Genomic DNA, 12,662 nt, shown 5'->3' with positions numbered 1-12,662 from the left:
ATCCTAGAATGTTTACAACTATTTGTAACACATGTTTATCTGTTTATTTACAGTTAGTTGGTAGATAAGAATCAAATAATTTAGTGCTTACTTAACTTACAGTAGAATGTAAATAATAAGTTAATAATGTTAAATGCGTTGAGCGAATATAACTCGAGTTTTGTAAGACAATTTGAACAATTTTTTATTGCAAATAATATTATAAAAGTAAGGAAGAGAATGCGTGATAATATTTCACTAATGTGAGCAAAGTGAAATCTAATCAATATAAACAGCAATCCTTATTTGTTTCAAACTTGTCCAATATAGTACTAAAGACTTACTTAAATGGAACTTAAAAGTAATAGAAGTTAATTTACGAGGGATAGTTTTACGTTTTCTTACATAAGATACAACTTATTTTAGACCAAATTAGTCGGCAAGAGGATGTAAGTTCCGTAATGGCGTCAAAATTTCGAGGATTTAAAAAATGTTGTAGATTTGATAGTTTTAAAATATCACAATGAAATTTGACGAGGTTACTACTTCTAATGTGTTTATTAACTATGATAAAGTATAAAATTTTAGAACAAGAAATAGCGATTTTAGAAAATTTTATTTTAGGAGAAATCAAGTATTTTCAATTTTTTAAATTAAAATTCGTATCTTTATTAGTTTTTATTACTATTTTTTTTAGATATAGAGGTTTTTTAAAATTTTATTTTAGGAGAAACCAAATATTTTCAACTTCTTTTAATTAACATTCGTTAACATTCGTTAACAAGAATTAGAGATTTTAGAAAATTTTTGTTTTAGAACCAACCAAATTTTTTATGATTTTCACCCAAGAATTTAAAAAAAATTAGACAGGAAAGTGAGCTGATACCAATAAACTCTTCTCTATGTTGACTTTTGGTATAAAATTGCAACGTCATTCACTCAATTAGGAGAATTTTATCAGTAGGGAAATATGTAGGTTGGCAGCACCGTTACTGTAACTTTACTTAATTTTTGAAATTTATTGTCCTCCACAACACAATTAAGACAATTGACGTTTATCCAATGATGCCAACTAGCAAAATAAAGCCAACTATTTTCAATTTCACGTTTCACTGTCAAGACTTAAAAAAAAACAAAACAATTTTTTTGTCTCAAATGAGTATCATAAACGTCATGAAAAATGGTGGAGGCGCACAAAAAATTCCACAAAAATCAACCGAATTTCTACATTGAGAATTTCACAACACTCATTAAAAAGTGGCAGTAGTCTTTAGTAACCTTTATCAGTAACAGTTGTCAGTAAAAGCGTTAATTTATAAATAACTTTGACGTGTTAACTTTAGAAATCGCTACATTTTATTTTCCCCTATATTTGTCCCTAAAAATTTGAAAATCTGATTTACACCTAAGAAATTCCGAAAACTTACACACGAGAGTAACTTAATAATGAGAGAATTTTATTTATTTTTCCTTCTAATTTATTGTCCTTGTTGCGATTTACCATAACCCGTCTGTTCATTATCCGGATTAATTATTACAACTAACCTTCCGCAATTAACTTTCTCTACACTGATTGGTTTACATCTTACTTAAGTTGCGATGGATTACTATAAAGCTCACTCCTTGTTAAAACAGTTCCAGTAAAGTCGCAAAGATGCATTTCCTTCTGTTCTGTTTTCATTTTCTCGCGTTTTATTCCAAAACTGTGCAGTCTACAGAGAAACTGCAGGAAGTGTTCAGTTGGTCTAAGCTCGATTTCAGTTTCCCGAGCGAGGCGGAAAGAACCCGCGCTGTTCTAACCCGTCGTTTTATCCCAGAAAACAATCTTCCCGTGGGAATTGAGATTTGGAAAGACAAAGTTTTCGTGACAGTTCCCCGCTGGAGAGAAGGTACTGATTTTATTGTTAACCGCTTCTCTTAAGATTTTGCTCCAGGAATCCCAGCGACTCTCAACTACATCCCTCGGAACACTCACGCAAAATCTCCCCTTTTGATCCCGTACCCCGACTGGGACTCCAACGAACTAGCGAATTGCGACTGTGGATTGACCACGGTCTACCGGATCAAAGCGGACGCCTGTGACAGACTCTGGGTTCTGGACACTGGAACATTCGGCATCGGCAACACCACACAAAACCCCTGCCCGTACGCCCTCAACATCTTCGATTTGAACACCAACACAAGACTCCGGCGGTACGAATTCCGCCCTGAAGACACCAATCCGAACACGTTCATCGCCAACATCGCCGTGGATCTCGGCCGGAGCTGTGAACAAGCTTTCGCCTACATGAGCGACGAGCTTGGGTACGGCCTAATCGTGTACTCTTGGCAAGAAAACAGGTCGTGGAGATTTTCTCATAGCTTCTTCATGCCGGACCCTCTAGCCGGTGATTTTAACATTGGAGGATTGAACTTCCAATGGGGCGAAGAAGGGATTTTTGGAATGTCGTTATCGCCGCTTTTCGCTAACTTCGAACGGATTTTGTACTTCAGTCCACTAGCTAGTAATAGAGGGTTTGCAGTGGCTACAAGTGTCTTACGCAACAGTTCGAGGGTTGGGGATGGTTACCACGACTTCGTGGCTTTGGAGGAAAGGGGGGTTAACTCCCACACGACTGCTCATGTTATGAGTGACGACGGAATTGAACTGTTTAATTTAATCGATCGGAATGCTGTCGGCTGCTGGAACTTTCGGGCGCCTTTCAATGCTGCTAACATTGGAATTGTTGATAAGGACGACGAAGAGTTGGTTTTTCCGTCGGATGTGAAAATTGACGACTACAATTATGTGTGGGTTCTGTCGGATAAGATGTCGAATTTTCTTCTTTCGACTTTGAATTATAGTGATGTTAACTTTAGGATTCTTGTCGCTCCGCTGAAGAGTTTGATCAAGGGGACGGTCTGTGAAGGGCCGAAGCCGAATTTTAATTATTTTTGGTACAATTTTGGCAACAACCAGTTGTTGCATTAATAAATAAAAATAAAAACTAATTTTTGTCAAAAATTGAAATGCGTAGTAAAGTTATCTCCTGTTTCGTAAAATCCTAAAACAAATGTTTGTCACTTCTTAACAAGTTCACGGTTTCTTTTATCAAACAATGAGTATACTAATCCAAACGCACTGTCACGCTGAAGCCTCAAGAAAACTCAGGCCGACTGTTATCAATCGATTTGTTAAATATTTGTACACCTTAAGACAATTTTCTTCCAGTGTGAAGCAAAACTAATTAGCGTACAATCGCTCTGATAAGATAAACTGGTAACTTCTTGAACTGAATTCTGTTTGCTTCCATAAAATGACAGTTTAAAAACTATTGCAAGCTGCAAATGTTTGCTTGGTATTTAAATAAAAAATCTTTGAATAAACTAGCGAAAATTTCGTCTTCCATTGTTAAATTGAAATCTTTTTCAGATACCACTCAGTTTTATTGTTTACTTTGATTAGATATGTTATTTAAAGCAGTCGGTGAGCTTTTTTAGTTTCTGATGAGAAAAAGTCGCGAGAGGGATGGATCACATCGGGAAAATTGACCGGAAGGCTCACCCTCAAGAGACCGCTAACATAATTTCGAAATTATCTTTCTTGTGAGACTTTTGGTAGTGGCGATTTAAAGAAGAAGACTAACTGTGATTTTAGGTACACTTTACCGTTGCTACGAAGAGGCTACAATAGGGAACTGGAAGAAAATGATCTCTACGCAGTACTGCCAAACTACAAATCGAAAAAACTAGGAGATCAGTTAGAAGAAGAATGGGCAAAACAACGAAAAAAAGGACGAAAAACCATTTCGATTTTCCGAATCCTCTGGATCTGCTACGGCTGGGAGTACTTTCTTCTGGGACTAATCCAACTGGTCATCAAAACTGCAATCATGTAAGTTCTATTTTGAGTCAACACAGTCTAATTTCGATTTTAGAGTCATCTACCCCAAAGCTCTGTCGAAGCTTATCTCCTACTTTGACCAAAGCCAGAACATCCTCACCAAACGCGATGCATACTTCTACGGGGGCGTTCTAATAACAATGAACTTTATCAACTGCGTCTACCAGCACAACTACCAGCTCGCCATCGCAGGCTTGGGCCTAAGAGTCCGTGCAGCTTTCTGCTCCTTCATCTACAGAAAAACTTTGAAACTGAGTCCGACGCGTCTCAGTGACATTTCTATTGGAAAAATCGTCACTCTCATCACCAAAGATGTGCATTCCTTCGAGAGTTTTATTCACTTTGCTAATGATATTTGGGTGGGGGTGGTGAAATCGGTGGTGCTCTTTTACATTCTTTACAACAGGATTGGCGTGGCGTCCATTGCCGGAATGGGGTTTTTCATAGCGCTGTTGCCACTGCAAGGTGAGTTCTTCTTATTTTCTTCCGACGCTCAATCAAGAATTTTAGTTTACATGGGGAAATGGGCGGCGAGTTTGAGGTTGAAAATGTGCAAGAAGACGGACGACCGGTTGCAGTTGACGCAAGAGACACTTTCGGCGGTGAAGATCGTGAAGATTTACACGTGGGAGAATTTCTTCGAGAAGAAAATTGCTGCGGCGAGAAAGTGAGTGACGTTAATTTTGTTAATCTTTTTAATCTTCAGTTCATATCTTTTTACAACACTAAAAATTCGCATCGTCAGCTCAAATAGTCTCAAAATATTTTTAAAATTTTTCTCTTCTTATAGTCACGGAACAGTCTTTTAAATTTTCCAATTGCTAATAAACTGTTCTTCTAGACAAGAAATCAAAACCATGCACCGAATCTTCGCCCTGATGTTCAGCATCCTCCAAATCGGCAACTTGAGCGGCAAGATGGCCTTCTACCTCCTTATTATGACATACACATGGCTCGGCAACCACATCACCGCAGAACTCGTCTACTTCGTCGAAAGCTCTCTTCAAATTGTGACTCATACCATGAGTTTCCTCTTCCCTCTAGGAATAACGCAAAGTGCAGAACTGGTAGCCTCCGGTCAAAGAATTACCAACGTACTAGAAGCTCTAGAAATCCAACAAGACACAGACTACCAACAAGCAACCACAGACCCAATGATCACGTTAAAAGGAGTCAGTGTCAATTTCAAAGACCACGAAATATTGCACTCCATCACGCTGTCGCTTAAAACAGGTGTCACTCTTATCACAGGACCTGTTGGATGCGGAAAAAGTTTTCTTTTGAAGGCGATCCTGCAGGACTATGAATCATCGGATGGCGGAATCGTGACGAGAGGAAGAATCTCTTACGCTTCTCAAGAGCCCTGGCTGTTTCCTTCGTCCATCAAACAAAACATTATTTTTGGGGAAAAGTACGACGAAGCACGGTACAATAAAGTACTGGAAGCCTGCGCGTTGGTGTACGACTTGAAGTTGTTGTCCGATGGTGATAGCACCATTGTTGAAGATCGCGGAATCAACCTCAGCAAAGGACAACAAGCCAGAATTAATCTCGCCCGCGCGGTGTACAAAGAAAGTGATATTTACCTTCTGGACGACTGTCTCGCCGCTCTAGATGCCCACGTCAGCGACTTTATTTTTAAAGAGTGTATCATAAGGTATCTCCGCAATAAACTCGTGGTTTTTGTCAGTCACAACGTGCATCACGTCAAAGATGTTGATAACGTGGTTATCATGCATAACGGCTCCGTCTCCTCATGTGTTAAGTCTTCGGAGATCTCCGAAAAACAGATTTTGAAAGAGATTATTGATGACGGCGCTCAAAGCAAAGTCAAGGAGGTTGACGAGGATGATGAAGAAACCGAAGAGGCTGAACTCATCACCGAGACGACTAAAGAGAAGAAGGTGTACCAGGAAGTGAAAAAGAAAGGAGCGGTGAGTCTAGGAGTCTACAACAAATACATCAAGTTTGGAGGCGGTTTCCTCGTTTTTCTTCTGGTAGTTTTGATTTTCGGGACCGCTCAGTTTGTTCACAGCTACGCCGACAAACTTGTGAGTAAATGGTAAGAATGGCTATTACCACTCTTCAGATGTACAATACATTGAGGCTTTTTAGGGCAAATCTGGAGCAAAAGATCTCCAACTTTACTTACCACAACCACACAAATTTGACCGACGATCAATTAGCACGGATTGAAGGTTGTCGCAACTACCTCCAGCATTTGTACAGTGGAATGATTATTCTGACTGTAATTTTTGAGTTCTCAAGCATTATGGCGCTTTTTGCTGTGGCCAGAAGAGCCTCCATCAAGTTGCACAAGTACATGATTAACCATATAGTCAATGCTACTATGCAGTTCTTCGATACTAACTTCATTGGAAACATTTTAAATCGGTTTTCTAAAGATTTGTCGTCCATTGACGAGCATCTTCCGTTTGTAGTTTTCCAGATTATTAAAGTAAGCTAAAATAAGAAATCTGAGTTTAATGGTAAAATTTTAATGTTTTAGGCGTCGTTGGTTATTGTCGCAGTTATAGCTCTGATAGCTAGTGTGAGTACTTCGTTTCTTCTCCCAACAGCTGTATTGTTGTCGATTATGGTTGTCATTAGAAGATCTTACTTACCAACAGGAAGAAGTTTGAAGCGTCTGGATGCCGTAAGTAAGTATAAATTTCTTAATTTTTAACACAGCTAATTCTTCTTCTTCCAGCACGGAGCCCTGTCGTTGGACACTTGAACGCCTCCTTGGAAGGCCTAACAACAATCAGAGCCTTCAAAGCCGAGCAAATCCTCCGCGAAGAGTTTGATCGCCACCAGGACGTCTACACCTCTGCATCGTACACTTTCATTTCTTGTACAAGAGCTTTTGCGTACTCTTTGGACGTTCTCAACACCATCTTCATCGCAACGGTTGTACTAAGATTCATTGTCTTTGACGATCGTAAGTTTTAATCAAACATTGATACCAACTTTATAAAATTAAATTTCTAGTTATGTTGGCCGGAAGTGTCGGTCTTGCTCTATCTCAAAGTTTCCGCATGACTTACGTTGTGGAATGGGGGATCCGGCAATGGGCCGAACTCGAGAATTCGATGACTTCCGTCGAAAGGGTGTTAGAATACACCGAAGTCAAACAAGAGCCAACGTCCGGACAAATGTTGGACCAGTGGCCCACAAAAGGAGAAGTGAAGTACTCGAACGTGTACTTGTCGTACACCAACTCAGAGGAGTACGTTTTAAAAGACATCAACTTCACCGCCCATCCCAAAGAGAAAATCGGAATAGTCGGACGAACAGGCGCGGGAAAGTCGTCAATTCTCTCCACTCTCTTCAGGTTGTACGAAGTGAAAGGAACAATCACCATTGACGGGGTTGACACCAAAACCCTTTCCCTGGACCTCCTGCGAAAGAACATCTCGATAATCCCACAGGACCCCGTTCTCTTTACTGGAAGAGTCCGGGATAACGTGGATCCAGAAGGTGTTTACACAGACGAAGAGATCTGGAGGGCAATCGAAACAGCGAATTTAAAACCTCTGATTCCCAGTTTGGATTTTGAAATCACCGAAAACGGCTCGAATTTCAGCGTGGGACAACGACAGTTGATATGTTTAGCAAGAGCTGTCATTCGCAATAATAAAATCATCGTCTTGGATGAAGCTACGGCGAACATGGACCCGGAGACTGATTCTTTGATTCATATGACAATGCGCAAGAACTTCGAGGACTGCACTGTTTTTACGATCGCTCATAAGTTGCATTCGATTTTAGATTCGGATAAAGTTATTGTGATGGATAAAGGAGAGATTATCGAGTATGATGATCCGATTAATTTATTGCAGAATAGAGACAGCAGCTTTTATCAAATGGTGAAGAAAGCGAGACTGCTGCCGCCGGCTTTAGTGTAGATTGTACCTACTCATTTTTTATAAGATTTTTGATATTGGATTGTGAAATTAAATATATGATTTTTTTGTTATAAAAAATAAACTGATAAAGCCTCCAAAATGTATTTTTTGTACCAATCCACTCACTAGTTTATTCGAGTAGCGAATGAGAAACTGTGTTTGTTACTTCTTAACAAGTTAAAATTACTCTAATTTACATTATCAAACAATGACTACACGAATTCAGACGTTTTGCCACGCTGAAACTACAATAAAATTTAAAACTGTTTAAATTCAGTTCAATTTATTAGTCACATAAAATGACAAAAACATTAAAAGCCTCAAATATTTGCTAAATGTTGAAATCAAAAATCCTAAGATAAACTCGCAAATTGTTAAATCTTTGTTAAATGAAATCTTATGTAGATACTACTTGCTTTTACTGTTTACTTTGAGTACATACGTTATTTAAAGCAGTCAGTGAGTTCCTTTAGTTTCTGATGAGAAAAGATACGAGAGATGGACCACATCAGGAAAATCGAGCGGAAGGCTCACCCCCAAGCAACAGCCAACATAATATCAAAGCTGTCCTTCTTGTAAGACTTCTGGTGGTGGTAATTCTAAAAAGAAGACTAACTGTGATTTTAGGTACACCTTACCATTGCTACAAAGAGGCTACAAAAAAGAGCTAGAGGAGAATGATCTCTACGCAGTACTGCCAAACTACAAATCGAAAAAACTAGGAGATCAGTTGGAAGAAGAATGGACAAAACGAAGAAAGAAAGGACGAAAAAACATTTCTTTTTTCCGAATCCTCTGGATTTGCTACGGCTGGGAGTACTTTCTTCTGGGACTAATCCAACTGGTTATCACAACAGCAGTAATGTAAGATCAATTATTTTGAGTTAACACATTATAATTTCGAGCTTTCAGAGTCATCTACCCTAAAGCTCTGTCGAAACTCATCTCCTACTTCGACCAAAGCGAGAAAATTCTTACAAAACACGACGCCTATTTCTACGGGACTGTGTTAATAACCACAAACATCATCCATTGCGTCTACGTACACAACTACCAGCTCGCCATCACAAGCTTGGGTCTCAGAATCCGTGCAGCTTTCTGCTCCTTCATCTACAGAAAAGTTCTGAAACTGAGTCCGACGCGCCTCAGTGACATTTCTATTGGAAAAATCGTCACTCTCATCACCAAAGATGTGCATTCTTTCGAGAGTTTTATTCTATTTGCCAACGATATATGGGTGGGAGTGGTTAAATCGGTGGTACTTTTTTGTATACTTTACAACAGAATAGGCGTGTCGTCCATTGCCGGAATGGCGTTCTTCATAGCGTTATTGCCACTGCAAGGTGAAAGTAAATAACTTTTTTTTCGTAATTTAATCTGGATTTTTAGTTTTTATGGGAAAATGGACGGCAAAATTGAGACTAAAAATGTGTAAGAAAACGGACGACAGGTTACAGTTAACGCAAGAAACGTTGTCGGCGGTGAAAATCGTGAAAATTTATACGTGGGAAAATTTCTATGAAAAGAAAATTGCTGCGGCGAGAAAGTAAGTGACGAATTATAGAATTAATTGTGCCCATTTGTTTATAAATCATCTTAATCTTTGTATTGTTAATTTATATCAATTAACAACAAAATATTTTTGTAAATTTTTTTCTTCTTTTAGAGCCATAGATAGAAAGCGACAATTTTCACTCATTAACTGTTCTTTGGTTGTCCACATTCCAAAATACTTAATTTTTTTTAGATCTAACAATTGCAAACAATTTGTTTTAGACAAGAAATCAAAACCATGCACCGAATGTTTGCTTTAAAATTCACCATCCTCCAAATCGGCAACTTGAGTGGTAAGATGGCTTTCTACCTCCTCATTATGACGTCTACATGGCTTGGCAACCACATCACCGCAGAACTCGTCTACTTCGTCGAAAGCTGCTTGCAAATCGTAACCCAAACCATGAGTTTTCTCTTTCCTCTGGGAATAACGCAAAGCGCAGAACTGGTAGCCGCCGGTCAAAGAATTACCAACGTACTAGAAGCTCTCGAAATCCACCAAACCACAGATCGCCAACAAGCAACCACCAACCCAAAGATCACATTGAAAAGAGTCAGCGTCAACTTCAAAGACCACGAAATATTGCACTCCATCACATTGTCGCTTAAAACAGGCCTCACTCTCATCAGAGGACCTGTTGGATGCGGAAAGAGTTTCCTCTTGAAGACGATTCTGCAGGACTATGAACCATCGGATGGCGGCGTCGTGACAAGAGGAAGAATCTCTTACGCTTCGCAAGAGCCGTGGTTGTTTCCTTCGTCAATCAAACAAAACATTATTTTTGGGGAAAAGTACGACGAAGCGCGGTACAATGAAGTACTGGAAGCCTGCGCGTTGGTGTACGACTTGAAGTTGTTGTCCGATGGTGATAGCACTATCGTTGAGGATCGCGGAATCAACCTCAGCAAAGGACAACAAGCGAGAATTAACCTCGCCCGCGCGGTGTACAAAGAAAGTGATATTTACCTTCTGGACGACTGTCTCGCCGCTCTGGATGCCCACGTCAGCGACTTTATTTTTAAAGAGTGCATCATTAAGTACCTCCGCAACAAACTCGTGGTTTTCGTCAGTCACAACGTGCATCACGTCAAAGAAGTTGATAATGTGGTTATCATGCATAACGGTTCTGTCTCCTCATGTGTTAAGTCTTCGGAGATTTCCGAAAAACAGATTTTAAAAGAAATTATTGATGACGGCGCTCCAAGCAAAGTCACGGCGATTCACGGAGAAGAAGAAGAAAGCGAAGAGGCTGAACTCATCACCGAGACGACTAAAGATAAGAAGGTGTATCAAGAAGTGAAGAAGAAAGGAGCGGTGAACCTAGAAGTTTACAACAAATACATTAATTTTGGGGGCGGCTTCCTCGCCTTTTTTTTGGTGGTTTGTATGTTCGGGGTTGCTCAGTTTGTCAACAGCTACGCCGACAAACTTGTGAGTAAATGGTAAGAATGACTACTTCTACTCTTTGGGTGTACATCGGTGCTTTTAGGGCAAACCTTGAGCAGAAGATCTCCAATTTCACGTTCCACAACCACACAAACTTCACCGACGACCAGTTAGCAGGAATTGAAAGTAGTCGCAACTATCTCCAATATTTGTACAGTGGAATGATTATTATGACTGTTATTTTTGAGTTATCGAGCATTATGACTCTTTATGCTGTGGCCAGAAAGGCCTCCATCAAGTTGCACAAGTACATGATCAATCATATAGTTAATGCTACTATGCGATTCTTCGATACTAACTTCATTGGCAACATTTTGAATCGGTTTTCTAAAGATTTGACGACCATTGATGAGCATCTTCCATTTGTAATTTTTCAGATTATTAAGGTAAGTTAACACAAGAAAAAGAAAATTGGTGAAATGTTGGTATTGTAGGTGTCATTGGTTGTTGTCGCAGTTATTACTCTAATAGCTAGTGTGAGTACTTCGCTTCTTTTTCCGACAGTTCTGTTGTTAGCGGTTATGGTGGTCATCAGAAGATTTTACATACCGACAGGAAGAAGCTTGAAGCGTCTGGATGCCGCAAGTAAGTATAAATTTCTTCACTTTTAATACAGCTAATTCTTCTTCTTCTAGCACGCAGCCCTGTCGTTGGTCACTTGAACGCCTCCTTGGAAGGCCTAACAACAATCCGAGCTTTCAAAGCCGAGCAAATTCTCCGCGAAGAATTCGATCGCCACCAGGATCTCTACACCTCGGCATCGTACACTTTTATTTCTTGCACTAGAGCTTTCGCGTACTTTTTAGACATTTTTAACACCATCTTCATCGCAATGGTCATACTGAGATTCATCGTCTTCGACGATCGTAAATTTCAATCAAGCATTGACAACAATTTTATAAAATTAAATTTCTAGTTATGTTGGCCGGAAGTGTCGGTCTTGCTCTGTCGCAAAGTTTCCGCTTGACTTACGTGGTGGAATGGGGGATCCGGCAATGGGCCGAACTCGAGAACTCGATGACTTCCGTCGAAAGAGTGTTAGAATACACCGAAGTCAAACAAGAGTCAACGTCCGGTCAGATTTTGGACCAGTGGCCTCCAAAAGGAGAAGTGAAGTACTCGAACGTGTACTTGTCGTACAACAACTCAGAAGAGTACGTTTTGAAAGACATTAACTTTACTGTTTTTCCTAAGGAGAAAATCGGAATAGTCGGACGAACCGGCGCAGGAAAGTCGTCAATTCTCTCCACTCTCTTCAGGTTGTACGAAGTGAAAGGAACCATCACCATTGACGGGGTTGATATCAAAACCCTTTCTTTAGACTTCCTTCGAAAGAACATCTCGATAATCCCACAGGACCCCGTTCTCTTCACTGGAAGAGTCCGGGATAACGTGGATCCAGAAGGTGTTTACACAGACGAAGAGATCTGGAGAGCAATCGAAACGGCGAATTTAAAACCTCTGATTCCCAGTTTGGATTTTGAAATCACCGAAAACGGCTCGAATTTCAGCGTGGGACAACGACAGTTGATATGTTTAGCAAGAGCTGTCATTCGCAAAAATAAAATCATCGTTTTGGATGAAGCCACGGCGAACATGGACCCGGAGACTGATTCTTTGATTCATAAGACAATGCGCAAGAATTTCGAGGACTGCACTGTTTTTACGATCGCTCATAAGTTGCATTCGATTTTAGATTCGGATAAAGTTATTGTGATGGATAAAGGAAAGATTATTGAGTATGATAATCCTATTAATTTATTGGCGAATAGAGACAGCAGCTTCTATTGGATGGTGAAGAAAGCGAAACTTAATTTAGATGGTGCTAGCTTTTTATTAGATGTGATATTGATTTGTGGAATTAAAATATGATTGTGAAATATTTTGCACA

The 12,662-nt window shown here is 39.7% G+C and overlaps 3 protein-coding genes across 3 annotated transcripts; all 3 read left to right on the top strand.

The window, feature by feature from the left end:
- Nucleotides 1-1,633: 1,633 nt before the first annotated feature.
- On the top strand, nt 1,634-2,950 carry y (L-dopachrome tautomerase yellow). Its single transcript, XM_088036882.1, has 2 exons — nt 1,634-1,868; nt 1,914-2,950. The coding sequence occupies exons 1-2, from the start codon at nt 1,634-1,636 to the stop codon at nt 2,948-2,950; spliced, it is 1,272 nt and encodes a 423-aa protein (XP_087893008.1).
- A 537-nt stretch (nt 2,951-3,487) lies between these two features.
- Nucleotides 3,488-7,770, top strand: LOC148174592 (ATP-binding cassette sub-family C member 4-like). Its single transcript, XM_088036282.1, has 9 exons — nt 3,488-3,564; nt 3,617-3,853; nt 3,897-4,327; nt 4,373-4,529; nt 4,704-5,924; nt 5,978-6,320; nt 6,372-6,522; nt 6,573-6,803; nt 6,854-7,770. The coding sequence occupies exons 1-9, from the start codon at nt 3,488-3,490 to the stop codon at nt 7,768-7,770; spliced, it is 3,765 nt and encodes a 1,254-aa protein (XP_087892408.1).
- A 498-nt stretch (nt 7,771-8,268) lies between these two features.
- Nucleotides 8,269-12,643, top strand: LOC148174591 (ATP-binding cassette sub-family C member 4-like). Its single transcript, XM_088036881.1, has 9 exons — nt 8,269-8,345; nt 8,398-8,634; nt 8,683-9,113; nt 9,160-9,316; nt 9,547-10,767; nt 10,815-11,157; nt 11,206-11,356; nt 11,407-11,637; nt 11,688-12,643. Exons 1-9 carry the CDS (start codon nt 8,269-8,271, stop codon nt 12,641-12,643), a joined length of 3,804 nt encoding a protein of 1,267 aa, XP_087893007.1.
- Nucleotides 12,644-12,662: the final 19 nt, after the last annotated feature.

Source organism: Gnatocerus cornutus, chromosome 5 (genome assembly GCF_029298725.1).
Source record: "Gnatocerus cornutus isolate USDA-ARS CGAHR chromosome 5, icGnaCorn1.1, whole genome shotgun sequence".
In the NCBI taxonomy this organism is placed as follows: Eukaryota; Metazoa; Arthropoda; class Insecta; order Coleoptera; family Tenebrionidae; genus Gnatocerus; species Gnatocerus cornutus.
This window is presented reverse-complemented; position numbering and strand designations above follow the sequence as displayed.

What these genes read in the sequence shown, in the direction of transcription:
- LOC148174592 (XM_088036282.1), top strand. Translation starts at nt 3,488, where the DNA reads ATGGATCACATCGGGAAAATTGACCGGAAGGCTCACCCTCAAGAGACC. An exon ending in ATTTCGAAATTATCTTTCTT is followed by an intron (nt 3,565 to 3,616) that starts GTGAGACTTTTG and finishes CTGTGATTTTAG; the next exon opens with GTACACTTTACCGTTGCTAC. An exon ending in ATTCATTGTCTTTGACGATC is followed by an intron (nt 6,804 to 6,853) that starts GTAAGTTTTAAT and finishes TTAAATTTCTAG; the next exon opens with TTATGTTGGCCGGAAGTGTC.
- y (XM_088036882.1), top strand. Translation starts at nt 1,634, where the DNA reads ATGCATTTCCTTCTGTTCTGTTTTCATTTTCTCGCGTTTTATTCCAAA. An exon ending in AGTTCCCCGCTGGAGAGAAG is followed by an intron (nt 1,869 to 1,913) that starts GTACTGATTTTA and finishes ATTTTGCTCCAG; the next exon opens with GAATCCCAGCGACTCTCAAC.
- LOC148174591 (XM_088036881.1), top strand. Translation starts at nt 8,269, where the DNA reads ATGGACCACATCAGGAAAATCGAGCGGAAGGCTCACCCCCAAGCAACA. An exon ending in AAAATTGCTGCGGCGAGAAA is followed by an intron (nt 9,317 to 9,546) that starts GTAAGTGACGAA and finishes AATTTGTTTTAG; the next exon opens with ACAAGAAATCAAAACCATGC. An exon ending in GAAGCGTCTGGATGCCGCAA is followed by an intron (nt 11,357 to 11,406) that starts GTAAGTATAAAT and finishes TTCTTCTTCTAG; the next exon opens with CACGCAGCCCTGTCGTTGGT.